We start from the raw sequence: 27,308 nt of genomic DNA on the forward strand, positions 1-27,308 counted from the left end.
CCCTAGATACGCCTTTAAGTTGGCCTACATCAAACCTGTCTGTGGATAAAGGTCTATCTGATAGGAACTTTGTCAGAGTTGTACTTTCTTTTAATATAGTACATGCCAAGTACAGGGACATGATCAGGGGGTGGCTTTGGGGCTGGGTTTGCTGGAAAATCATGCACAACCAGTTTATTTTGGATACTTTTAAGCCATTCAGCCCAACCACGGTTTCGGGACACGCCTATATTTATTGCACCGGAAAACTACTTATCAATTTCAGAAGTGCAAGAAGCATACTTAAGCCTAAACATGCTAAATCAGAGGATGCGGTGGAAATTACGATGAGAGAAGTAACGTTGGCATTTCTGTATTAACAACTCTTCTCCCATGAAAAAGAGCATTAGTACTTGTTGCCAGCATAATCTTGAGATAAAAAAGTATCATTATGTAGTTGGGAAATTAATAGAGAAATACATCATTTTACATGATCTAAGCCAAGTATTGAGTTTAAGCTAGAGCTGGGTATTTCTCTCTAGATAGGTTATGACCTTACCTGGCACTCCTGTACCAATTTACAAAGGGGAAATTGTTAGTAAATAAAGGATGCGCTCCTCAATTGCAAGTTTTTATTTGTTATAAAAATTTTGTGACTTTTTAAAAGGCCTTGTGACATTTTCAATTAGATGGAGTAGTTTGAACTGCTTGAGTCATTTCTGGCCGGCATAGATCTGTTGAAGATCAAAGAGGATTTTGGACGGTACGTTGAACTAGGAGACTTGTATGGAAATTTAATAAAGTGACATTGTTGTTCAACTTTCAATCTATTTTAAACAGTTTTGATTAGTTTAGAATTAAATATAGCAAGTGACACAAAGTTTCATGAAATATGAACTATATCTTTACAAATAAAGCAGGACTTCCCTCTATCCTTGCTACACAATCCTTTTTCACAATCTAGGAATACAGGCTACATTGCTAACAAGTTTTTGTTTTTTGTTGCTTGAAACCAATATTGATATAAAATTGGATAGATTGAGCCCATATTTATTGGTCGAGCTATCAGTTTTAAAATATTGAACGAGACGTAATTGAGTCCAATATTTTAAAACTCATAGCGAGACAAATAAATATTGGGCGTAAAGCATCCAATTTTATCGTTATTATGTTTTGGATCCAATATTTTCACACAGTTGGCCTCATCAAAACATAATAATGCAAGCTATTGTGCAAGACCAAAAGGTGAGTCAGTAAGATAAATACAGACTGGGCAAAAATATTTCATACTCCATGCTGATGAAAATTTAGAAACTCTGGCTATTTCTTTGGTATACTGTTAACTTCTACCCTTGGCCTGCACAACAGGGTTTACCAGATGCGTACTAAACGCAGAGGATGCATGCAATCACAGATATTGGAAGTGATGCAATTATGTGTGCGTCCAAAATGGCACACTGTTCACTTTGAAATTACCACAGTAGTAGCAGGCTAGCAGCAAGTTCAGGAACAACATTTAAAGCAGCAGTAGTAGAATACATGTACCCCACCAAATCAACCACAAAACTGCTGTCAATAGGACAAGTATTTTGCTTCTCAAAGTATGTGAATAAAACAGCGAGTACAAATTGGAGCAATAATTTGCAACTTAAATTCTTGTGATGTACTTGCATTGCTTAATGGCATACAGTATCATATGTGTGCATGGTACTGCCATTTCACCGAAAAAGGATGTTACTGTGTGTTAAACTTTCAATCATTCATCATTCTTCAGCCATGTTCTTTGATAATCCCTTATGAGCATTAATAATGTATCGGTATGTGGATTTCAAGATACATGTACACGGCTTGATTTACAATTTTTGAACTCCGGTACTACAGAATAGAGTTAAGGTGAATAAAACTTTGTTAAATGGATGTATGATGTAAAGAAAATGGATATGATATACGCTATTTTACACATGGAAAGGTCCAACACCGTTTACATGTATGCATTTGGGTCGATGAACCTACTAGCTGAATAAAACTTGAGACTGCGAGAGTAGATTTTGACAGAAATTGAAAAGAATGTGACGAGCTTCTCCTTGACACAAACGAGCAAACACTTGATCAACGAAAATAACAAGAGAGCAAGATGGAGAGAAAAGTAATAAGGAAGTCATCCGATAGCAAGAAGACAAATGGACCATAGATTATGTTACTAATTTTGTTAAGTCACCTAAAATTGATTTGATTTAGCCACATCAAAGTCATGTAGCTATTTCAATGTCAATACAAGCAATTAGTGTCCAATAGCCAAGGTTCTAATTGGCTACAGTTGAATTACATTGGTGGACCAACTGAGATGTTACACTGTCTGAGGTGTTTTCCTTTTAATGTTATTGTTTGTAACCCCCCAATAGTTTTGATGGGGGGAGCTCACTCTCGCCCACAAGTGCTATCCACCTGCTTCCGACAGCCTACAAAATGCACCCTTTGCGGATCACCCATAACCAACTTTGCACCCTAAATGGCGTAACGCATACAAAAAACAACCAAAAATGACAGTATAAAACGTGTTATTTTAGACTTTAAAACATGCTGGGAAACATAACATGTTCAAAACGATATGTTCTTTCAGTGCAAGAAAATATGTGACTCCTCGCCACAACTGAGCCCGGATAAGTGCCACTATTGAGATATGCTCCATCGAACTTAACAATAAACAATAGGAAAGAAAGGATTTATTGACTGTTTTATTGATTTTCACTACTTAAATGTCAAGTACTATAGACCCAATACATCATTTTAAAGCTAATTTCAAGCAGAATATTTTGCTCAAAAATGATGATTGGCGATCCGGCTCAGTTGTGGCTACATATATATTGCTAATTTTCCTGCAATTTACTTCAAAGTCCCAAAAAAATAAAATAATACTAACCCTAAATGGTGAAGGATTTGGCTTTAAAAAGACCTGTAAACAGAGCTACCTTCTGAAAAGTACCCAGTTTTAAAAAAAAGACTTTGCCGCTTCTGAAAAGTACCCAGATTAATGCCGCTTGTAAAAATAATAGACCCCTTTTGGACCCAGCCGCAGTGCTAATTTAATAAATTAAGAATGTGTTATTTTTTTCTACGTGTAGGGAAACCATGTAAAATATTTCTTTGCAATTTAACTCCAATCCTTTTTGGATTCAGATATATTTCTTTTCTTGTGTAAGTCTAGATTGAAAGATTCTTGATTGGTAAATGTACTAAAAGTATCTCTTAACATTGTAGATCAAAAATAGTCACAAAATATGGATCAATCATAAGAATGAACATTGAATTATGGCTGCTTTTGCATTAATGGGAACATGTCGTGAAGTTTATTCCTTCCTATATAAACTTCCTACTCCAGTTCAGTCAAAATAAGTAGGCTAACATTTTGTCATCTTGGGTTCAGTTGTAGATGATCCGGCAACATTCAGGCACGTAGCAAATCTTAAGCTCTAGCAGAGAAATTTGACTCTGGTTTCCTGAAATAAATTTGAATGGCAAAGCATTGTAGATGATCACATTCATACCTTCGGTGTAGGTCTTTTAAAGTTTCTATTCTTTCATCCACAAACATAGTATCTTCACTGTAGGGGAGCTCTTACTTTGGTCGGTCTAGCTTGTGAGTAGGTCGCTCGGTCATCAGCACCCTTATCGCCATACTAACCCTGAGGCGCTAGAGACGACCTCATTCTGACCCTATTTGAAAAGGTCTTTGCGCAACCATCATTATTTTGATTTGTTACGAGGTAAAAGTCGGTGACAAGAAGATGAGGCCTGAATGTATTTGGCAATTTTTCAACAAACTTTCAAATGTCATGGGATATCTAGATATGCAACTTCACTTTTTACCTTGTCAGAAAAGGGTAAAATGAGAAATGTATATACTGTTTAGCTGTAAAAAGTTCAACTGATAAAAGTTTACAGACAAATAATTCAATAGTTAATTCTTTTGTTGCAAAAAGATCTACGGAGATGTCAAGATTCTGGAAATAAACTAGTAATGACATATTTAACAATGTGATTTTACTTCTTTTTCTTTGAAATTGCAGGATATATATAATGTTACCTTATGGACATAAATTATCTGTTTACTTTTTCAATTTTGCGCTATCATCAAACAATACATCCACATATCACTGCTTACTGAAAGTACAAAATCTATCTAAATAATGATTTTTGCAATATTTGTTGCACTGTACATTTATGAAATTGTTATGTTTTGTTAACCCGAGCTCTGGAAATGGACTAACTATCCAAACAACAAATCACCCAACCAAATAAATTAGTTTCCTTCTTGCATCTTGGCTGTAACATCCAGACAAGCTCATAATATAGCTATGGTACGGTGCTAATAAACGAACTGATTCAAATAAAATCCATTTCTTTCAATACATATCATTTCATCACAAGTTATAATTGGCCAAATATTGTATACAGAGGATTTTAAGTGGCAGGGTAAATAGGGGCCTTAGCTATTAATGTGGATATCTCCTCTCATAATGAACATGGTGCATGATGTGATCTCACGTCATCTTCATGTCGAGAACGAGATGATAAATTGTTTGGGGTTGTTTTACACGCTCATCAAGGCAGGAATAAGGTGAATGACTTGAGTTAGCCTGTCTAGCTCGAGCTAGATGGGGGAATGATAGGGTGTAGCATACATAACATGTACACTGTGTCAAAGCCGTTGTAGTGTAAGCTCCAAAACTTTCAGTTTCAATTTAGCATAATGATGGCGGATGATGTATCAGAATTAAGGGGAAGGGGTATTGGCTCCAGGCTGGCCCAGAGGTCAAGCTAGGTGCTGAAGTTTTGAGTTTATCTAGGGGGCAAGGAGATTAATTGTGCAAAATCATTGCAGTTCAGGGGTGGCCAACTTCGGGCCCTACATGACTACCAATGTGGTTTGAGAAGCCCCTCTCTATAAACAAAATAATATTTGTGCATGCACACAAGCAAATTTAAGGGACATTATAGATTTTTTTTTTCTAAAATGAAAATAAATTGACGTCATGATTCCAAATTTGGCGTTGCAAGTCATCAGTTACATCTTTACTATAACTAATTAAATGTGACATGATGGAGTAGGTCAGTGGCCCACGTTGTTAAAAAAAACTCCTGCAGTGTACCTAGTAGATCCAAATTCACAGAAAAAAGAATGTTAATACCACCCAATGCTGCACTATGCATTGGTATGTAGGGGCATGGTCATGTTCGAATCAACCAGAGCAAAATGTGGTGTTAAAGATGCAGTGTCTAATTCTGGTGTACATATTCAATGTACATGATTATACCATTCAGCAAGGATAAAGGTTTAATTTGAACAAAGCTGCTGTAAGTTAATAATCCTGTCTAATGACCACAAATGAATTATGTAAAAATGCTAATGGAATTTGCAGGCCCTTATCTAGGATTTTTTTGCGGTAGGGGGCTACATGACTTCCAAAATGTAAATTTTTGATGGGAAAGATAGGCTTGTGTGTAAAGAGTGGACTTAAATCCCAAAAGTTTACTTTTTCAAATCTTTTTCAACAATGTTCATAATTTTGACCTCTTTTGGGCACATTTTCACAAAAAATGCAGCCATTGCTGGATAAGAAACTTAGCAAAACTTATACAGCAGATCAAACAAGAAGTCTTGTAGCTCTGAACAAACTAAGATACAAGCAACACAAAAGATGCATCAAAATCATAAAAATGGAAAATACAATAAAATGGCAAATCCAAATACATATGAAAACAAAATTGAATCAGATGAGGGCCATTGCACCTCCTGCATTTGGTAATTGAGTGTAGTCTGCACCCCAGGAAATAATGTGGAAATCGGGAAGCTCCATTCCGAGAAATTCTGCCAATTTCTTTGATTTAGGACATATTGGCATTATTTGTACTCTCAACATTGAAGCAAGTAAGGACAAGGCTGACATTTTACGCACAAAATGATTGAGATGAGTTTTGAATAACCTGCTAGCATTGTTTTTGTTTTGCATTATATAATCATATCACAGGCAGTCAATGAATGACGAGATTTCAAGTCTCCCAACAGGTGCTAGTCAGTAGCATCATCTTGACTACACTGACCGACTAAACCAAACCAAACCGGCTGCCAAGTGACGATTAAATCATCTCATTTCTCAACATCTGTTCTTCAGCCCATCTTCCCACCCTATATGATACCAACATACACACACACTTGTTGATGACCTACAATTGATTGAATGAATGAAGAGTATCAGGCTGATAATATGAAATCAATCAATTTCTGTGTCATAGCTCACACTGTTGGCAGATGTTACGTGGACTAAATGTAGTGTGGAGTAGTCATCTTCATTTATAGCACAAGTATCATTTGACACAAATTTTCTCACTTTACAGCTCATTTCAAACCACTCTATAGGTCCATATATTGATTTCTATTTTTGCACTATTTATACAAACAGTTCTTTTTCTATATTTCTAGCACTTTTGAACTGCCATGTTTTATGATAATTCTGGGTGCAAAGTACGTAAGTTGGTAAATCCTGCTTATTGAAAAAAAGGGCATGTGAGGACACCATCTGGTTCATTCCCATCTATATAGGACATACATATTTCACTCTTGCGGTTGATAATAGTTTTGCTTAATACAAATAAATGTGTGTTCTATCCTTGGTCTTTTTACTCTTTGAGTCTTTTACACATTGCATTTTATACTTCCAAGCGCTTCTTAGAGGAGCATTTTGAGAAATATGAGCGTTTTAGGTGAATGATTTCGTATTTGAAAGTACATTGATACAGGTCTGTTGGGAACACAGGTCAACCATAAATTAATGTTCATTTTTAATATCATTAACAAATATGAATCAGTTTAATTTATTCTGCAGCAATTAATATCATGAGTACTAATCGCATGCGGATCACCAGTACTGATCACATGCTGATCATGCACGACAAATATTGAAGGAAATTGTAATTGAAATAGAAACGATGCGTTCTGAAGTGAAATATAAGATAAAAGGAAATTTATTTATAATATTATAATCATATATACATATGCTGATGGATACAGTGATGATGATGATGATGATGATGATGATGTTTATGAAAATAATGACGATACAAATGATGATGATGATGAGGATGACGAAAATGAAGAAGATGATGATGATGATGATGAACATGAAGATGATGATGAATTGATGATGATGTTTATGAAAATGATGACGATGAAGATGATGACAAAAATGATGAGTAATCATGAACTGATGCCATTTAATTTTTAGTATGAAATTTCATTTACAAAGGAAAGGCCATAAATCAACTAATATTTCCCCGTAAAATATCAGTGGTAATATTATATAGGATCATGTCATTTTGACCAGCTCTACATGCTGCGTCATGTTAATTCCCTCGTCTCTATCTGGCTCATCAGTCAGCCATCCTTGCATAACGCTTCCTCCCTCAATATTCCGCGGCATTTTAATTTGACAGAAATTATTTTGCAAACAAGCAATAAGGATAAAAGTTGTTTTTGATACATCTAATAATCGGTAGACTATGATCTGAAACACTGCAGAGGAGTTGGATTGAAAACTAATTTAGGAGTTTCCATGGTTACGGTGGTAGGATCACATCGTGTACCATTTTGTCACATGAAATTTACTGAATCCTAGCCAAGAACCGGTTACACTCCGCAGCACCGGTAAGACAATATTAATTTTTCATCATCAAAATCGCTGGGTGTTTTATTAACATTCATAAGAGGAGCCAGCACTAGTTGTTTCTTAATGCTTAGCTATCTTCTAATTGGAAACACTTGGAATACAGGGATGACTAAGTTTGTCATGCTTTGCCAATTGGTGCATCGCGTAATCAATTTCTCTTCCGTTTGTCCCAAAATTGAGTAAACACACCAGGTACGGTAGAGACCCAAGGTACAGATCTTTGTCAAAGTCAAAAAATATCGACAAAACTTAATCTTATTGCAAGAAGGGAAAGAAATACTACCTGGAGATTGTATAGTTTTTCCTAGTTGTCTCCACCAATTAACACTTTCAACAGTTGACAAGTGTAGAAATATATAAATTATAAGTTAATAACCTTCATGAACTGCAAAACAATCCTCTGAGGACAAGTATTAAATGTATAGACAGGATGTGTGTAGTTTTGTTAAAGGTTGATAATTTCAACACAAACAAATCATGTTTAAATATAATATTATTATTGGAATTATACGAATAAATGCCATAAGTTAAAACGGCATAATCCTCTAGAAAACAAACAAGTAAACAAAATGGCTATGACATCATATATGTTTTATGTTCATATCCACCAATGCAGTGGCCATGTATTTTCCCCCCCCTTGTCTTTCTCCCATGTTGTCTCTTCTATATAGCCTTCTAAATATCAACATTGAGACCCGTAATTACCTATATACCAGTCAATGTGTGAAAGTCTAGAATTAGAAGTGAATAATTTACAAGTTGATCTTGGCATTTGTGAGGGAATCACAATTTGGTTCTGTGTAAGCTAGAAAAATAAAGAGGGCAGCAAACTCACCAACCATGCACTGTTGCTGCTAACTGGTGTAATAGTGGCAATCAGTAGTGTTTTAAATTTCCAATACAAATATTTTATCTAGAATTATGAAAAAGATTGATGCTACAGATGATAGCAGATAATTAAACATTTGGGTGCTTGTAAGGTTTTCAAAGTAAAGTCATATATATTTTTCAGATGAATAGATGTGTTTATGTATTTTAAGATGAGAAGACATTTAATGTTATTAATAATTAATTTGAATGTCTTAACCTTATATACAAAATATGTCATACATATATGCCGTACACTAATTTGTATAAAATTGAACTCACTGAATCACAGAGAAAAATGATTAGAAAGAGCTTTTCGGAAATCTATACAAAAATTGTTCTCATTCAATAAGCATTATGATCACAATATTTCATGGTCATTTGCCCTTCAGCATTTTATTATCATCTCTTTGTATTATACTATTGTTAACATAATTTAATATAAAATAATATAATATGATTCCTGGTATAATACTAGTGTCTTAAATATTAATAGCAAAATGAGGAGTTTTAATAATTATATGCGAGGAATTGGTTGATTGGCCAATCAGGATGCATCCATCTGTTACAGTGCATTGGCCAAGATTTTTCATCGTTCATTACTCATTCGGAATTGGTAAAAAGGGAAACAAATTAGCGCTATTAACTTGTGGGAAATAATTTTATGAGTTGCATAAATTTAAAACTAGATAATGTAATTTTTTAATTTGCACATGTTTACAGACCTCTAGTGTTATACATTTATATTTGTAATTAACAATTAGTGTCGGCAATCATTTAGTGACAACCAAAAAAGCATTTATTTATTTCATTTCGACAAATGTTTTTGCCTTTTTAGTAGACACTATGTAGATTGCTTAAACCCTATCAGAATTAAAATTAAAATTCACAAGATTATGATTTTGAAGTTGCTGAAAACAAATTACAAATATTATCTTTGTAAAATTCCTTAGTAGTTTTTATTTTGGCACAGTTTATGGCGTAAACATGAAGTCGGGTTCTGATAGGCTAATTGAATCATGTCATCATCACATCAGCAACTTATTTGCAGATCGATTGTGTGACGCAGGCGTGAATTTACGCGAGCGAACGGGGTGGGATAAAAACTATGAAGGATCTTTGCAAAAGGCAGTAGTTTACCTTTATTAGCTGCATGGCATGATCAGGTCACAAAAATGTGAAATTAGAAGAAATGACTAAGTAAAACTGTTCTAGGACTTTGTAGGATCATCTCATTTAAACATGTTACTGCTGGTGAAAGATTAGCAAAAGAACAAAATACAAAGGAAACATTTGAAACAACATTTGAGTTAGTTGACTACAAGCATAAAATGTTGAATAATAAAGCCACATTATCCCATCCTATTCTGTTGCCATGTTGTGAATCTAGTTTGCTGCCCTCTACCATTGATGCTCTTAATATTACTCCCAAGTTATGTATAGTACATCCCACAATTATATGGTGTGTCACATAGGTTGTTATTCTGTGACACAAACACAACAATAAAACAATATAAAGTAACTATTAAAACATGGAGTATTAATTTTAGAATAATCTGGTATCTTTGAGACATTTATTTTAACAATACATCAGAAATGCAATGTTTGGTATAATAGTGGTGTAATCCTTGATGAATTCATTAGTTTGATGTTTTAATTTTAAGGTATATCATTATCAAGAGAGACTTGAATGAAGTTGGATCTACAACATTGCCATTGGTTGCATGTTCAGACAAAGGGTTTTCCCTCTTCTCATAATTAAGCAATTTGAACTTGCATCGGCTTTCTTCCATTTATGCCATCATTATTGAGTCATGTAATACTAATTGATGTAATAATTTTATTTTCTCTTTTTTCCTTCTTGTTTATCATTTACAGGGTCCAATACCTCTAAGTGGTGAAATGTCCATGTCCAGTCCTAGTTCACTATCTCCTCATGCCAAACCAGGGTCACCTTACTACTACTCTAATAGAAGGCGACCGGCTGTGCCTCCAGATCACTCAATGGGTAAGTTTTATTTAACCATGGAATTAGACAAGAGAAGGCAGACATAGAAGTCTGCCATATTGGATTGTCATTTATGGCCATCTTGCTACCAAAACAAAGTTTTACCTGTAAAGGCATGCGTAAACAGTACAGAAGGTAATTAAAGCATGCATATGACACACACAACATGCACTTTGTGGGTACAACCTCATTTTGAGATGGCCATGCAAAGGGTCAGTAACATTCTTGCATATTATTAAGACGTGATGCAGGTACTTTCTGCAAGATTGTCTACAAACACACTGATATCTGCAGTATGAAGATTGCTTTTTAGTCACAATGATGTAGTGATGTCATAAGCTGAAACTTCATTATCCAGAGTGAAGATGTACCTGTTCTTACTGGCAAGTGATATGTGAGAGACTTGATGCAGTCATCTACACTTGAAGTTGTGTTCATATGATACAGAAAGAGCTTCAGTGTAGAAGTATTATAAATCCACATGCTCTATTCACTTTTGTGGTTGCTCAATAGTTGGTGTAGGAATACATGGATCATGGGTTTGTCTTCCAGATGTCATTTTTACCGACATTCCTTCCCACAATACAATATGCGTATACTATTGCAATAACAAAGAAAATGGATTAAAGGAGCTGAATCTATTGTTATGCAAATACCCTATTACCTTCGAAGGAATTTCGGTATTTCTGGTTGAGAAACCCAGGATCCATGTGACTTCCATGTTTTGAAAGGGACTTTATTTTAGTAGTTCTTAATTGAACCAGAAATGAAATTGCAACCTCACTAGTTTTTGCTTGGACTGTAACCGGAGTGAAATTCTTAAGGTTTCTAAAACCTTTGATTTCATTCATTTTTTTTGGATGTGGAAGCAATAAACACCAGCTGGTGCATAGTGTAACTATGCCTTTTATTATAGTATCAGAAATGTTATGGATTCACCTTTCATTACCAAAAACTCGTCCAATTCTTCTTGGAGCAGTTTATAGATCAGAAATAGAAACAAACTTTTGTGAGACTTTTGAAATTGCTTTACATGATATATTAGAATCAATAAATAAACGTAAAATTCAATGTGAAATAGTGTGCGTAGGAGACTTTAACTTCAACCAATTTGAAACAAATACTTCTCAATGGAGAAATTTTGAAAAAACAATGGGTATTTTTAAACTTCAACAAATCATAACAAAAGCAACTCAGTATAACTAAGAACACTAAAAGTTGCATTGACCATATCTGGACTAACAGGCCACACATGTACTCAAGTAGAGATGTAAATACCTGTACACTTAGTGACCATTCACTTATTTAAAAAAAAAAAAAAAATATTACCATCAAACGTCAGTCCAAAATTATTGAGGCTCGATCTTACCGCCATTTTAATGAGACCAAATTTGCAGCTGATCTTCAAGATATCAACTGGGATCCTGTTGGCATGGCTGATAGCCCAGACCAAGGTTGGGACAAGTTTGTTGATTTATTTCTTCCAGTATGTGATAAGCATGCTCCTATAAAGAGGATCAAAGTATCTGACCAACAGCCCACATGGATCACTAATGATTATCTAAATTTGAGACGGCAGAGTCAAAAAGCTCGTGAAATTGCTGAGAAATCCAAATCCTCAGCAGATTGGGAGAAGGCAAAACTTCTCAGAAACAAAGTTAATAATTTGCGCAATAAATTGAAATCCAAGGATCTTCAGCAAAAACTTAATGAAACAAAAAGTGATCCACGTGGACTTTGGAAAACACTTAAAACCGTATTACCTGGTAAAACCAAAAGTGATATCCCTGCTGTTAAAACGCAGGATGGAATTGTTAATGACAAACAACAAGTAGCTGATGCTATGAACAATTTCTTTTCTTCTGTTGGTGAAAAATTAGCAGAAAAGTTTGACAATGTTGATGATAAATATTCTAATCAAATGTCTACTTTTAAGGGTAATCATTTTAAATTTTCCCCATAACTGAGGAGCAGGTTTTTAAGTGTCTCAAGTCTCTAGATACAAAGAAAGCAACTGGTTTAGATGGTATTAACAGTCGGCTTCTCAAAGCAGGGGCTGGTCCCCTTACTACTCCTTTGACTAAGTTATTCAACAACAGCTTATCCAGTGGGCAGGTGCCTCAAAATGGAAATTATGTAGAGTCACTCCCTTATTCAAAGAGGGGTCCAGAGACGATGTCAACAACTACCGTCCAATTTCTGTTATTCCTGTTGTTATGAAAACTTTTGAACGCCTAATTCATAATCAGTTGTATGCCTTTTTAAGTCAACATAATTTGCTCTCTTCACATCAATCCGGATTCAGACCCAAACATTCCACACTTACCACTTTGATCGATGTTTCAGAATACATCCTCCAGAACATTGATGCTGGCCATTTTGTTGGAGGGGTCTTTATTGACCTAAAAAAGGCATTCGATCACGGTAAATCATGCCATTCTTATTCAGAAGCTTACATCTTTTGGAATTTTGGGTCTGGAGCTGGATTGGTTTAAATCTTATCTTAGTGATAGAGAGCAGGCAACTAAGATTGGTAGTACTATTTCTGCATTCAAATGTGTCAGCTTTGGTGTGCCTCAAGGTACAATTTTGGGCCCACTTCTATTCACGATGTACATCAATGATCTGCCTCTAACTGTGTCCAGTGATACCAAAATCACGCTTTATGCTGATTTACACGGCCGTTTTTCGCTCATCAAAAGACATAAATGAGATCAATGTGCATCTTAATGATGATCTTAAACGAATTACATCGTGGATGGAAGTGAACAAATTGACCTTAAATGCTAAAAAACAAAAGCCATGCTTTTTTGTTCAAGTTATTTTAATGCAAGGGTTGATGAGCTAAGTCTTTACATGAATAGGGAACAACTTGAAAATGTAAATCAATGTAAATACCTGGGAGTCATTCTCACCAAAATCTAAAATGGGAAGCACAAATTAATCAAACTTGTTTAACAGTTTCAAATACATTGGTATGTTGTACAGAATCAGGGAATGGCTATCTGCTAACCACATGAATACAATTTATAAAGCTCTTATTCTTCCAAGATTGACTTACTGTGATACTGTATGGGGAAATTGCAATAACACGCTTCTGAATAGGATTGAGCGCTCCAGAACAGGGCGGGAGGGCCATTCTTAAAGTTCCAGTCAGGACACCATCTTCTTTAATCAGGGAAAAACTTAAATGGAAGCCTCTTAGCAACCTTAGACAAGACCATCTGTGTCTTTTAACTTATAAATGTATTGCTGGTTTTGTTCCAAAGTATATGCAAACAATTTTACCTCTGTGAAAACCAGTCATCGTCACAATACACGTGGTAGCGCTCATGGCAATATTGCACTTAATTTCAAACCCAGAATTGAAGCTGGTAGACGCTCATTCTTATTCAGAGGGGCTAAGGCCTGGAATTCACTAGATCCTAAACTGAAATCACCTCTCCCAATTAGCACAGCAACTTTCAAAACAATATACAACTCTCAATTTTATGATTCTTAAATAGTAGCCTTTAAATTTGTTTCATATTTTGGCTTCATTCGTTTATTTTGCAAAACAAGATTTGTTTGAGTTATATTTATACTATCATGCTATGCCTTACTACTATTTTGTGCAATCAATTTCCATATTGAATTATTTGTATTTGACATTAAATGAATTATTTTGTTTGTATTTGGTGCAATCGATAGTTTTGAATAATATTAATGTTTTATAGCTATGCTGGTTCATAGGTTGATTTTTGTAGTGTTTTATCTTTTAAGTAGTTTTAATGCTTATTGGGTCCCCATATTATTTGATCCTTTATTCTATATGCTTTGCCTATGTATGTAGTATTAATAGTATTTTAAACATGTTGTAAAGTTACATTGTAATTTGATTTATTTTGTAAACATTGTATTTATCTAAATTTGCAATAGTATCATGTATTTGAATGTAGTATTTTTAAAACCTTAATAATTATGTTATGTAAATGTTGTATTGATCCCTGGGCCTCAAGGAAGAACAGATGATTAATTGTGTTTTCAACTGATTGAGTGTCCCAGGTTAAAGAAGAAATAAAACAAACAAACAAACAAACAAAAGTATTCAATGCAGTTACAATACAGGTAAAAATAAAGATGATGATAAATGACTGCAGACTCAATAATGAATGAAATAATGAATGAAAGAGACCTGCTGTCCACTAGAAGACAAGGACTAGACTAAGCACTGATTGATAACAAAGCCCATCAATCCTAGAGGATGAAATAGCCCTTGACCTTGGTCTCATTTAACCTGTCATTTATTGTCCAGTGATAATGCCATTTGTGATTTCACCAGACATCATCGGTCATAATTCTGTCTCGCCTGTACTGTTTTTTGTTTGTTTGTCTGCGTTTTAAAGCAAGCCAATACCTACAGCCCCAGGCATGTTTGTATTTATTTTTTCTCCATGGGAATTGTTAGAAACATCTATAAAAATATTTGATTCAAATTTTTAGATAAATTAGTAAATTACATAAGAAAAATGGATTATCTCTAACACCGCCCAACTTCAAAAAACCTCACCGCACAAAGGGACTGCCAAGTTCAAGCATCTGACATGATTCAATTGCAGTCATCCAAGCACACGATGGGTACATAGAAACTTGTTCAGATACGGTGAAAATGGGCGACAAGGTAATAAATCTGTCTTAATTAAACAACAAATTCCCATAGTAATGACAACTCACAGTTGAGTAAATTAGAATTGTAGTAAGATAATCAAATGTCATTTAAGCGTTTGTAACCATTAATCAATTTAATACACCAAATGAGGCAACCTTGTTTGTCCAAATGGAATAGAAGCAGCCTTCTGGAAACAAACTTTTTAATGCCTAAGGCATGGATTTAAGGGTCCAGTAAATGAGACAGCAAGCATGCACTGAAAAATAAACTTTATTTGGTTTGAACTTATATATTTCCCTAGCATTTGTTTGCTTGCTTAATACTTAAGAGGGCTTGTCCAGTCGGACACCACTGATGGCTCTCCAAATGGAATAGGAGCAGTCTACTGGAAACGAGCTTTGTTATGCCTAAAAGACAGTGATTTAAGGGTCCAGTAAATGAGACAGCAAGCATGCACTGAAAAATGCATTTTATTGTTTTGAACTTGGATATATTTCCTTAGCATTTGTTTGCTTGCTTGCATGCTTAGGAGGGCTTGTCCAGTCGGACACTAGTGGTCACTCTCCAAATGGAATAGGAGCAGTCTACTGGAAACGAGCTTTGTTATACCTAAAAGACAGTGATTTAAGGGTCCAGTAAATGAGACAGCAAGCATGCACTGAAAAATGCATTTTATTGTTTTGAACTTGGATATATTTCCTTAGCATTTGTTTGCTTGCTTAATACTTAATAGGAGGGCTTGTCCAGTCGGACACCACTGATGGCTCTCCAAATGGAATAGGAGCAGTCTACTGGAAACGAGCTTTGTTATGCCTAAAAGACAGTGATTTAAGGGTCCAGTAAATGAGACAGCAAGCATGCACTGAAAAATGCATTTTATTGTTTTGAACTTGGATATATTTCCTTAGCATTTGTTTGCTTGCTTGCATGCTTAGGAGGGCTTGTCCAGTCAGACACTAGTGGTCACTCTCCAAATGGAATAGGAGCAGTCTACTGGAAACAAACTTTGTTATGCCTAAAAGACAGTGATTTAATGGTCCATTAAAGTGAGATAGCAAGCAATCATTGGTAGCAAGCAATCATTGGAAAAATAATTTGTTTCAAATTACATTATTTGTTAGGGTTTTGTTTAAATTATATTTATTTATCATTAGAACTTGTTATCACAATGCAGCTCAAAGTAGTGTCAAGTGAACATTATGTTGCACAAGTCCATTGAGATGTCCCCTTTACTCTATCCTCAAAAACGAATGTCATTCGAGAACCAACTAGCTGATGCGCAGTTCTCAGGTGATACTGGCTTTCAATGGCCATAGTAAAAGAGATGTATATTAGTAAGGCTATGTTTTTACCAAGATTTATGAGTACTACAATCTTCCATACATCTGGATAGGGAGCCAACCACATTCTTTCAGCAGAATCCATCTCAAAATGTCAAGAAACAATACATGTATTCCAACTCAGGGTTATCTTGGACATGACTCTCACCAGTGACGGTGCCAGGAATTTTTTCAGGGGGGGGGGGCAAAATTAACAAATTTTCCGCAAAAATGCTGTAAAAAGTGGTATATTTTCGTAATTTTGGGTTTTTACTGTGGGGGAAACAGGGGGGGAAGAGTTCTGACCCCCCCACATGCACTGCCACTAACTCTAACATTCATTGAAGCAGCATGGAGATAAGTCATATTTTGATGAGAATAAATTGACTAAACCTAAGTGGTTATTAATGATTAGATTTGAATTAACCAGTGTCACTTTCCCATGCCCACAAGTCCATCTGGATGTTGCTGGCACAAATTTGGCCCTATTACTGATCTTTAATTATGCAAAAAACAATCACGATGGAGTGTGTTTACTGTCAGGTATGAAGCATCTAAAAGTAATTTAGGGGAAAGTGGTCATGTGAGTTACGCATAAAGTCCGTTTCAAGTTACCGGCTCTTTATGTTAGCTTAGACCTCTTTTCTGTGTGTTAGAACAACCAGACTATATCACAATGAGTATGTGCCGTGGCCAGTTATATTTCAAATTGTTGATAATACTTATTAATACATAGCTTGGGGCAATGGGTCACAAATAATTGCTTCTAGGTTCTAAATTGCAGGGTTTTCTATAGTTAACTAGGTGAGTGTACTGAGTGCAAGTGAGCATTATCATTAGCACACAAACATTGCACTCATTAGTTGAAGTTCAAAATACTGTAACGATGACAAAAGTTTTATTATGCCTCTTTGCTGGTACGGTGGTGTGTTGTTATTTCTTCTCCAAAAATTGGCATTAACTTAGGTTTAGCATTTTAATAAAGGGGTGTGATCAGATCAACAGCCTCACCACCACTTGATCCTATTAAAACGGGAGATGTTGGCATCAGAATGAATAAGTGATAGCTTCATCCCGCATCACCAAACTGTTCTATTGTCAAACATGTTTCTGCTTCTAAAATCAAAACCACTATTGTAATAAAACTCAAAAGATGGGAATCGGATTAGTTTGGTACAGGCTTCAATGTGAGGTACAAAACACAATAATGTAGACAGTGCACAATCTGAGGTTACTGTTCCAAATCCAGGCTACTTTTTGTACATTACAATGCATACAGTCTATAGCATGGCCCTATAACAATACTTGTACTGTACGGAATAAAGCGTAGTATCAACACGTCACGTCAGTAGCCTCAGATTGAGCATGTTATGTCTGAATGCAATGTTTGCAGAATTATGGAATAATACAATTTTGTAATGAATAATGGATAAGGACTAGACACCTCATCTCTCACTGAATGGAAATTGACTTGACTAAGCCCAATTTAAGCCATGATTGATCTTGATTGAAACATGGTGATGTAGATATCCCACATGAATGTTACAAGTATGATTATATACACACACCTGTGTATCTGACACACCTGGAGAAGGATCACGGAAGGGTGGAGGTCTTCTCCACAGTTACTGTGTTAATTGTCCTGTCAACATTTTGTCTGGCTAACAAGGAAAGGGTAAAAGGAGAAGGAAGAGATGGTTTTGAGGTTTCAAGGATAGTAAGGCTACATAGATACAGTTGGTTTTAAGATTTTCTTTAATCATGTAAACTGATCAGCCATTGAGGGTTATAACATTGATCATGGTCTGAATAGTGACTATTTTCTTTCACCACCAACTATGGAACTTCACCACTGAACATGACCACAGAAGGAGTTCCTAAACTCGCCCCTTTCTGCGCCGTTCTCCTTCTTTTGCGTTCCATGGGGATAGGTCGATCAAAAGAAAAATTGGGTCTCCTCGCATGGGACTAGACTGACCAATGACTGATGGGCTGACTTGTTGCTCCTTGTGGAAAAAGAAAGATAATCTAGTTGGTTGGACATTGAGCAAATGCTCATTCTTGAAGTTTGAAATTGGTTAACAAGCTAACAGGTTGTTTTAAGGTCTATTGATCAAATACTAAACATGTTTGGACATGTTTGTTGTTAGATTAAAGTGTGTGGACATCAATCCAGTATTATTAAATAACAATTATCTAAATAAATGTTATTATTAATTTAAAAGATTCAGAGATACTCCATCTTATTTCTGGAAGGGATTGGAAGTTTCAAACAATTACTTCTACCACTATCACTAAAAAAAAACCAACTTGACCCACCAAACTGTGACAATAATACACAAAACCCATTAGAAGTGATGGGTATGTGCCTCATTTTTTTTGAAGTCAAATGTACTCAATGACCTTTTTTCAAAATCATACCCAGTTACCTGATTAGGTTTGGCTATCCAATGACCCCCTTTGTTTCTAGAATTTTATCATCAAAATGCCATAAATGCAGAAACTTTAAAAAAATGTATTTCAGCAAATTTCAATTGTAAATTTAGCAAACTTGGAAAAACAATGCATGTTTGTCCATGTTTTTGTCTCGCCTGAATGTTCAGGGAGAGACTTAGTAATCACTATGGTGTGTGTGTGTCCGTGTGTGTGGGGGTGTGTGCGTGTGTGTGTTCGGAAAAAGCTTGTGAACGCGTTATCTTGAGAACCGTAAGTGCTATGATGATGAAACTTTATAGGGGTAGCATGACCAGAGGGTGTCGACCTGATTAGATTTTGAGCGCAAAATATGGTAATTAAGTACCTAATTTGCATAATTTATGCGTAATAAGCAAAATACCTTGTGAACAGATTATCTGGAGATCCGTATGGGGTACAGTGACGTAACTTGGTGGGGAGGAGCGTGGCCAGATGTTCTCGACCAGATTAGATTTACAGCGCAAAATATGCTAATTAAGTACCTAATTTGCATAATTTATGCGTATTTGATGCGTATCAAGCAAAAAAACCCTTGTGAACAGCTTATCTGGAGATCCGTATGGGGTACAGTGATGTAACTTGGTGGGGAGTAGCGTGGCCAGATGTTCTCGACCTGATTAGATTTTCAGCGCAAAATATGCTAATTAAGTACCTAATTTGCATAATTTATGCGTATTTTATGCGTATCAAGCAAAAAAAAAACCTTGTGAACAGCTTATCTGGAGATCCGTATGGGGTACAGTGACGTAACTTGGTGGGGAGTAGCGTGGCCAGATGTTCTCGACCTGATTAGATTTTCAGCGCAAAATATGCTAATTAAGTACCTAATTTGCATAATTTATGCATATTTGATGCGTATCAAGCAAAAAACCCTTGTGAACAGCTTATCTGGAGATCCGTATGGGGCACAGTGACGTAACTTGGTGAGGAGTAGCGGGGCCAGAGGTTCTCGACCTGATTAGATTTTGAGCGTAAAATATGGTAATTAAGTACCTAATTTCCATAATATATGCGTAATAAGCAAAATACCTTGTGAACAGATTATCTGGAGATCCGTATGGGGTACAGTGACGTAACGTGGTGGGGAGTTGCGTGGCCAGAGGTGCTCGACCTGATTAGAGTTTCATGAGGTCAAAGGTCACATACAAGGTCAAAGGTCAACTGAGGTCACCAAATCTTTTAATAATTAATTTTCAACTGTGCATCACATATCCCAATAACAGCTTGATCGGTCATGTAATTAAGGAAATATGACGACTTTAAGGGGGTACTACACCCATCGCATTTTTTTGTTTTTGTGAAGAAATGAGAAAAAAAATTGGTCAAAGTGGTATGCAAAATGAAGGGGCAAATCTTCTCGTTCTATTGGTGGCATCGGTATCGATGTAGCTTACATGCTTTTAAAGGGGCATGCCCAAAAGCGGTACATGGGGCACTTTTACAAATTGGAGTATATCTAAAATTTCAGAATTGCTACCGTGAAACCAGTCGCACGCACAAATTAAGCATTAATGTCAGACCCTAAAAGTACCAAAATATATATTTTTGAAATGCATTAATTATGCACAGCTTTGAAAACACATGCTTGGCATCACTTATCATTATTAAAGAAAATAAACTTCTTTTTCCCCTTCCAGTTGACAATGATATGCAAAATTTGTGTTCGCTAGCCAGCACATCTGTTTCAGGTTTGAAACAGTAAAATCTTAATGATAAGACAATGCTTGGTTTTTAGTTCTAGGCGATTTTTAGGGTCGCCATCTCAGTAAAACACAAAAAGTTGACAAACACTGACAACGCTATCACAAGTACATGTGTTTGGGATAAAAATGTTGATTTGTCGCAACTTGTTGCACAAAATCAACTAAAGTGAGAACGTTGACAGTGTATGTTGGAGCATAATTAATATGCCACCATTTTTACTTACATCAGAGAAGACAATCCGTTCTATTTCACTTGAAATAATTCCTGCCAGATGATATTTCCATTTTTGTGGAGGTCGCCATTATAATTTTGTATTTTGGGGTTGGGCGATACTTGATATTTCCGATACCGCCGATCGGTACTGTGGGTCGATACCATTAATTGGTATCGGCCATACGATAGGCTACTTTTGACAGAATATAGAAAAAATAAAATGTATAATTATGAAACGTATTGAAAACAAAAATATTCGAAAATTGTAAACAAATAATTATAAGCAAATATTCTAATCTTTCATTCTCGACTTCAGGCCGGCCCGGGGCCGGGGCACTCGGCAACTCACAAGTGACGCGTATGTAGGGCTGGATATAATGCGGATAAGACCCCCTTTTGCAGCATCGCTGTCACCCAAAGATCATATTTTTATCGAACCCCAACGGTTTGAGCTTGTATTTATATTATTTATTAACATAGGCCTATATTTTGTTTGTGATATTTCAATCGTTTTAAAATTTCAAAATAATCCCATTCAATTACACGGTTGAAGATGAAAATTTACTGCATTTAGAGAATGCAATGCGACCACCACCTGATTTTTCCATTTGATCTGTCACCCAAAGACCCTTACAAGTTCAATTTGAACAGCAACTTTCATTTATCACTGATTTTGTTACTTATTTTGAAAAAACAACAACAATGAAATTTGAAGCCATTTAGAACTAGAAATTGATTTTCGAGGTTTTTCTTGGCGCTGTTCGGCTCTCACCCAAAGATTCCATTTAAAAATAAGGTCATGTTCTCACCCAATGACCCCATATTTTTTACATTTTGCTCTCACCGAATGCCCCTTAGTGTGGTATAGTGATTTAATTCCAATGGATTGTCCCTTGGGATTGTCTATGGGATATAGGCCTACTCAGCGGCATACCATGGCGTGATATATGTGCGAGATATTTTGAGTGATAGAGGTGAAGTTTATGATGTTGGTTTTTTGCAAATTTCCAATATTTTTCGCCTCCAAATGTATTGGGAACTTTCATAATGATTGCATATTAAAGACCCATTCAGCGATCCCAGCGCAAGTGTAAAAAAAATAAAATTATTTGAAGGATTAGTCATTCAAATTGTCATTTGGTATTTTTGAAATGACAAATTTGGCAAAAAAACGGAAAAAAACCCTGCAGTACTGACGAAGTTGAAGCCAGTGGCGTAGCTGCCAAAATTGCCTGTTTGGGCCCCCGCCAGGGGCGTAACCAGACCTGACCTTCCGGGGGGGGGGCAAGATTGAAAAATTTCCCAATTTCTAATGAAAAGTTGTACCATAGCGAGCGGCTTACCGCGAAGCGTTAAACGGGCGGGGTGCAGGGGCCTGCCTTAGGGCCCCTGGTGGGGTTCAGGGGCAAAGCCCGGCAAGGGGTCAAGGGGCGGAGCCCCTGAAGCTCCTGGTTTTGGCATATAGCTAAAAAATCAGTGTTTCAGAGTACAAATTTCACAATGAAAGTAGTATAGATCTTCTTCCCTCTTTCTTTCCCTTTTCTCTTCCCCCTTCCCTTTTCTCTTCTCCCTTCCCTTTTTTCTTCCCTCTTTTTCTTTTCTTCTTTCTTCTTCCCTCTTTTTTCTCTTCTTTCCCCTTTCTCTTCCCTCTTTTTCTCTTTTTCTCTCCTTCTCCCCTTTTCCCCCTTCCCAATATTTAGCTCTTCTTCCCAGTTTTTGTGTGACCGGGGGGCACCTTGCCCCCCCCCCCACTGGTTACGCCACTGGCCCCCGCCCCCTGGCGCTATTTGGGCCCGCCCCTAGCTCAAGGAAAAAGAGGAAAAAGGAGAGAGAGAGGAAAAAAACTGGAGAGGGGGGAGAATGGTACTATATAATATCAAAATGTGTTGCTTTTAGGGCGCTAGCACCTATAATCTTTTTTCTCTCTCTCTCTCTCTCTCTCTTCACTTTCTCAAACCACGGAAAAAAATTGGGTCAACCTTTTCGGGCTGTTGAGGAAGGCGGCTAAATTTTTGTTTGGTGGATTTGGCCCCCCCTGGAAAAAATCCCAGCTAAGCTACGCCACTGGTTGAAGCCCCATTCAAATACACAGTAGCTAATTTAGATACTATCAGTATCTAAATTACAGATTCGTGTAAAATGTCTTTCGGCTGAACCACTCGCATAGGCTTATGTTTAGCACATCTATAACAATGACAAATGTACCGAAATCTGAATGGGCCTTTAACTATTTTATCATTTTGGAAGAAAAAAAGAAAAATCTAAAAATTTAAAACGATCGTACATTAAGGCTTTAAAATGAAATTGAAAGTTGCAAACTTGTTGCATCTAGTTGATTAAAGTGATGTTTGCTACTGGTTTTATTATCACCTGTGTTGTTTGTGTTTACGCTTCGTAATCCCACGAAGAGTAAGTTTAGTTCATTAATGTGGTAGGCCTACAGCCACACGTGCCCCCGCATCCCCGGAACAAACACATCCTACCCCCCCAAGAGAGGAAAGGCGAGAAGAGAAGAGAAGAGAAAGGGGAAAGGAGAAGAGAAAAGGGAGAAAAGGAGGAGAGAAAAGGAAGGTTAAATTTCACGTAATTGAGTAGGGCTATGTTAATAAAAACCATTGCAGTAGTCGGGTTAGATTGGAAGTAGGTCCTATAATAATGGCTCATGATTATTTTAGGCATTGGGCTGTGCAAATTACTAGTGCGGCCCTCATGATACAGCCTCATTTTGCCACCAAAGTCATTATTCCTACCGACTTCATCCCGGCGATTTATGCACGGCTTTAACCAGGTTTACGAATCTTAAATTTTGCAAATTGAGTTCGGGCCCTTTTTTTTTAAAGCAATTGTTTTGAATGGTGTAAAAATGATGCACCAAATGGCTTGAATTGGACCTTCATTTTGCAATTTTTTCAAACTTCTCAGGAGGGAACATCCGTCCTCAGACAGCGTAGTGGATAAACATATAACCATTTTCGCTCTTCTTTCGACATTTGCAAATTTCCTATGTTAACATAATTTATAGGAATTAATTTTACAAATTTGTGGCTAGTTTCAACTAAAATTTTACACTATAGCCTATAGTGCCAAAATTGTCCACCACTCAATTAGATCTTCATTTTGCACAAGTTTCTTACTTCTGAGGGGAACATCCCCTCAGACAACCCCCTGTCATGCGTAAGCATGCCTCCATGACCATTTTTTTTTTTCATTTTATTTTATTTTTTTCTAAAAATTCGGCCCCCACCCCCTGACTGCTCTAGATCGACAATCGGTATCGCCCATCCCTATGGAGATGACTACGTACTATCCAGGCGGTGATGGAAGTGATATCGCCAATTTTGAGGTCGCCATTGGATTAACACATAATTATGAAATCTTCACAAACAATTCTAAATTTGTTATGTGGTGTCAAAGTAAAATTATCTTACTCTAAAACCGTCGGGGTTCGACAAAGTACCCCACTGCAAGTATGTTAATTTTCCACTTGTAATTGCTAACCGTGTATTTTGAATGGGGCCGTCAGCCCTGTATCTTCGCCAGCCTCAGACGTCACGTGTTGCGCTTCCTATGACGCCTGGTACTATCGCTAAGCTAAAAAATAAGCGTCCTTATCAACCAATCAACTTTAAGACAATTAGGTGAAAAAGGACCCTTTTACGGGGTTTTTTTCATAATTTTTTATTTCACATGATCCGTGCATATATCGCCTAGCTATAAATGAAAAATATTTTTTAGACCAATCAAACCAATATATGGGTGTAGTACGCCCTTAAGATAGTCGCTTTCTTTGTAAAGTATAGCAAAGTAGCACTTTCAATGAGTGATAACTCGTAAAGGAAGCATCTTTCTGTTTTGATTTATTTGATGAAATAGTTCTTTGGTATTGCCAAATTTGATTTTTCAGCGCAACATACTTTTTCCAATTTCGTGAGGTCAAAGGTCACATACAAGGTCAAAGGTCAACAGGTCACCAAATCTTTTAATAATTAATTTTCAACTGTGCATCACATATCCCAATAACAGCTTGATCGGTCATGTAATTAAGGAAATATGACGACTTTAAGATAGTCGCTTTCCATGTTAAGTATAGCAAAGTAGCACTTTCAATGAGTGATAACTCGTAAAGGAAGCATCTTTCTGTTTTGATTTATTACTTTGATGAAATAGTTCTTTGGTTTTGCCAAATTTTTGGAAGGTCATTACGGGGTCATCCGAGGTCACTCAGGGGTCATCTGAGGTCAAATTAGTAAAAACTGTCGTATGGACATGAAACTTGGTGGGTACAGTCAACATTTAAAGCCACATTTTTGGAAGGTCATTTTGGGGTCACCAGGGGTCATCTGAGGTCAAATTAGTAAAAACTGTCGTATGGACATGAAACTTGGTGGGTACAGTCAACATTTCAAGCCAAATTTTTGGAAGGTCATTTCGGGGTCACCAGGGGTCATCTGAGGACAAATTAGTAAAAACTCGTATGGGCATGAAACTTGATGGGTACAGTCAACATTTAAAGCCAAAGTTTTGGAAGGTCATTTCGAGGCCACCAGGGGTCATCTGAGGTCAAATTAGTAAAAACTGTTGTATGGGCATGAAACTTAGCACGAGGGGTACAGTCAACATTTAGAGCCAAAATTTTAGAAGGTCATTTCAGGGCCACCAGGGGTCATCTGAGGTCATATTAGTAAAAACTGTTGCATGGGCATGAAACTTGGTGGGTACAGTTACCATCGGCCAGATAATCGTGCCCAGCTGATAACCGCCAAATTCATTTACCTCTCTACCAACAGTTATCGCAAAAGCAGGCGGTCACAAAAGCAGGCGAGACTCGTGGTTCGAGAACCGCCTTGTTTACCCTTTTTTGTCATTTTGTCAGTGATCCCCTTTTTCAAAACACTACTTTATACCAATAGGCCCGTAACCCTGGACTCACCCAAAATAGATAATCAACGCATTTGTTATAACCTCAGAGGAGCAAAGATAACTTAATTAATACTTGGTTTTAATCAGATGATTGATCTTTAAAATCAGTGAGAAGAAGATTTATGATAACCATACATGTAGACAGCTACTATACAATGGGAAGGTTCAAGGATAGGACTTTGTGGTTTTGTGTATTGTTAAAGGGTGGTGGATATGATGGATAAGTATAGTTTGTCTGGTGTGAGATGCTGTAATCAAAGGCAGTTTACTTTCACCTGACCAGCGATTTCCTATCTTGTCTTGTTACATTTGGACAAGGGGAATTGGTATGCATACAAATGTATGCAGGAGTGTAACCAGCCTTTTAGTGCGAGGGGGCAAAGCCAAATTTTTGATGTTCCCATTTGTCAATTTTTTGTCCCACTTTTAGTCATTATGACATTTTACTCTTTTCTTTCCCCATTTTATCCCTGAAAAAATTCTGTGGGAGGGGGCAATTTTCCCCCTGCTTATGCCACTTAATGTACAATGTATGAGCATACTTGCATATATATGTACACCTTGACCCTACACATTTATATATTTAAACACGGCAACCGTACGGTGGATCCGCTGAGTTGTTATTATATAATGATGACATGGATTTGAGCCAATGACTAGTTTGTACTTTTCAATGGCTGGAAAATAATTGGTGTATTGTTTTATAAAACAAATATTGCCTGTCCATGTATGGTATAAATATATCACTCTGTCAAATTCGGACTAGATTCCATTTCACTTGGCTTCATCTCATGAAATGAAAATGTCAAAATTTGAAATTGTGCTCAAATTTGTTCGTTACACGCTCTGGCATGCAATATTTGTATACTATCCACATGTGGACGGACATACTTGCCTTATCTTATACTCCTATTTTTACTATTTGTTTATGTCTTCATTTGCTGCTGTTGTTTACAGCACACCAATACACACACTTGGCTACAGATACCATCATTCAAACAAAGCAAATAATATTCAGTTGTCATTTGCTTTTGTTCTATATGAAGTAAACCAGCCAATAGCATGTTCTTATTCTTCTTTATTTAAGATTTTTGACAAATTAAAGTGCATGCTTAAGTTACTGGCAGCTGCAATTATATAACAAAATTAACAATAAAATTTTCCACTCTTTCTTTCAAAACTTTTGTCAGACATTATGTCGCATACGTGTTTGAAACCTTATTTATTTGTTCATTTTATTGATGGGTAACCAAGCTTTGCAACAAGGCCAAGTGAAAATCTTGATGTGTGTTTTGGCTTATCTTGGGATTATTTTTTTGTTATTGTCACAAATGTTTTTAAATAGATCATAAAACAGAACTTGGGAAATGTTAGCACTTTTGAGCGAAAAGGCAGAAGTAAGCAAGCAACAGAATTTCACATACCCAAAGACTTTCTAAAGAGTTCTGTTG

The 27,308-nt window shown here is 36.4% G+C and overlaps 1 protein-coding gene across 1 annotated transcript in view; it reads left to right on the forward strand.

The window, feature by feature from the left end:
* LOC140154121 (transcription factor 4-like) overlaps positions 1-27,308 on the forward strand; it is a 212,969-nt gene that overhangs the window by 105,217 nt on the left and 80,444 nt on the right. Inside the window, 1 exon segment of the mRNA XM_072176731.1 lies at positions 10,449-10,578. Coding sequence (XP_072032832.1) covers positions 10,449-10,578 — 130 coding nt within the window.

This window comes from Amphiura filiformis, chromosome 1 (assembly GCF_039555335.1).
Source record: "Amphiura filiformis chromosome 1, Afil_fr2py, whole genome shotgun sequence".
Lineage (NCBI taxonomy): Eukaryota > Metazoa > Echinodermata > Ophiuroidea > Amphilepidida > Amphiuridae > Amphiura > Amphiura filiformis.